The sequence below is a fragment of the Aptenodytes forsteri genome, unplaced genomic scaffold, assembly GCF_000699145.1.
Source record: "Aptenodytes forsteri isolate BGI_AS27 unplaced genomic scaffold, ASM69914v1 Scaffold521, whole genome shotgun sequence".
NCBI lineage: Eukaryota > Metazoa > Chordata > Aves > Sphenisciformes > Spheniscidae > Aptenodytes > Aptenodytes forsteri.
Window position 1 is genome coordinate 4,164 of NW_008796207.1, and position 758 is coordinate 4,921.

General features: G+C 69.8%; 1 protein-coding gene across 1 annotated transcript in view; it reads left to right on the forward strand.

Moving 5' to 3' along the window:
• Positions 1-758, forward strand: part of LOC103906322 (E3 ubiquitin-protein ligase TRIM39) — a gene marked incomplete at its 5' end in the record, with an annotated part of 4,610 nt that overhangs the window by 2,378 nt on the left and 1,474 nt on the right. The window contains one exon of the mRNA XM_019474360.1: positions 11-175. Coding sequence (XP_019329905.1) covers positions 11-175 — 165 coding nt within the window. The remainder of the gene's footprint in view (positions 1-10; positions 176-758) is intronic.

Genomic DNA, 758 nt, shown 5'->3' on the forward strand with positions numbered 1-758 from the left:
GCTGCTGGAGGGATGGGGGCGGCTGCTGCTGCGGCGGCTGGAGGAGGAAGAGCGCGAGATCCTGCAGCGGCTTCAGGCCAACCTGGCTCGGCTCGGGGAGCAGCGCCGGGTCCTGGCCGCCCTCGTGGCCGAGCTGGAGGAGAAGTGCCTGCAGTCGGGTGCCGAGATGCTCAAGGTAGGGAGGGAGCGAGAGGGGGTGGATCACCGCCCGGGGATGGGATCTAGCGGCGGGGTGGGGGGGCCCGGAACGGGCTTGTCGTTGGGGATGGGATCCCCGGGGACGGGATTGGGTTTGGGGACGGGATCCTCGGAGGGAGGGGGCGGGGATTGGTTTTGGAGAAGGGATCGCCCCTGGGAGCAACGGGATCGGTTTCGGGGACGGGATCACCCCAGGGGATAGGACTGGTTTTGGGGACGGGATCCCCGGGGACGGGATCGGTTTTGGGGACAGGATCGCCCCCAGGGAAGGGATCGGGTTTGGGGACAGGATCCCTGGGGATGGGATCGGTTTCGGGGACAGGATTCCCCCCAGGGGCGGGATCACTGGGGAGGGAATCGGTGTTGGGGATTGGATCGGGGACAGGATCGCCGCCGGGATCACGGGGACAGGGATCGCCGCCGGGGGCCGGGATCGGTGCTGGCAACGCTGGTCAGGGCCAGGATCCCCGTGGCTGGGACTGATCCCACCCCGGAGATCGACTTTGGAGGGGGGGGGGGGGGGGGATGGACCAACCAAAACCCCCCCCCCCCCCCCCCCC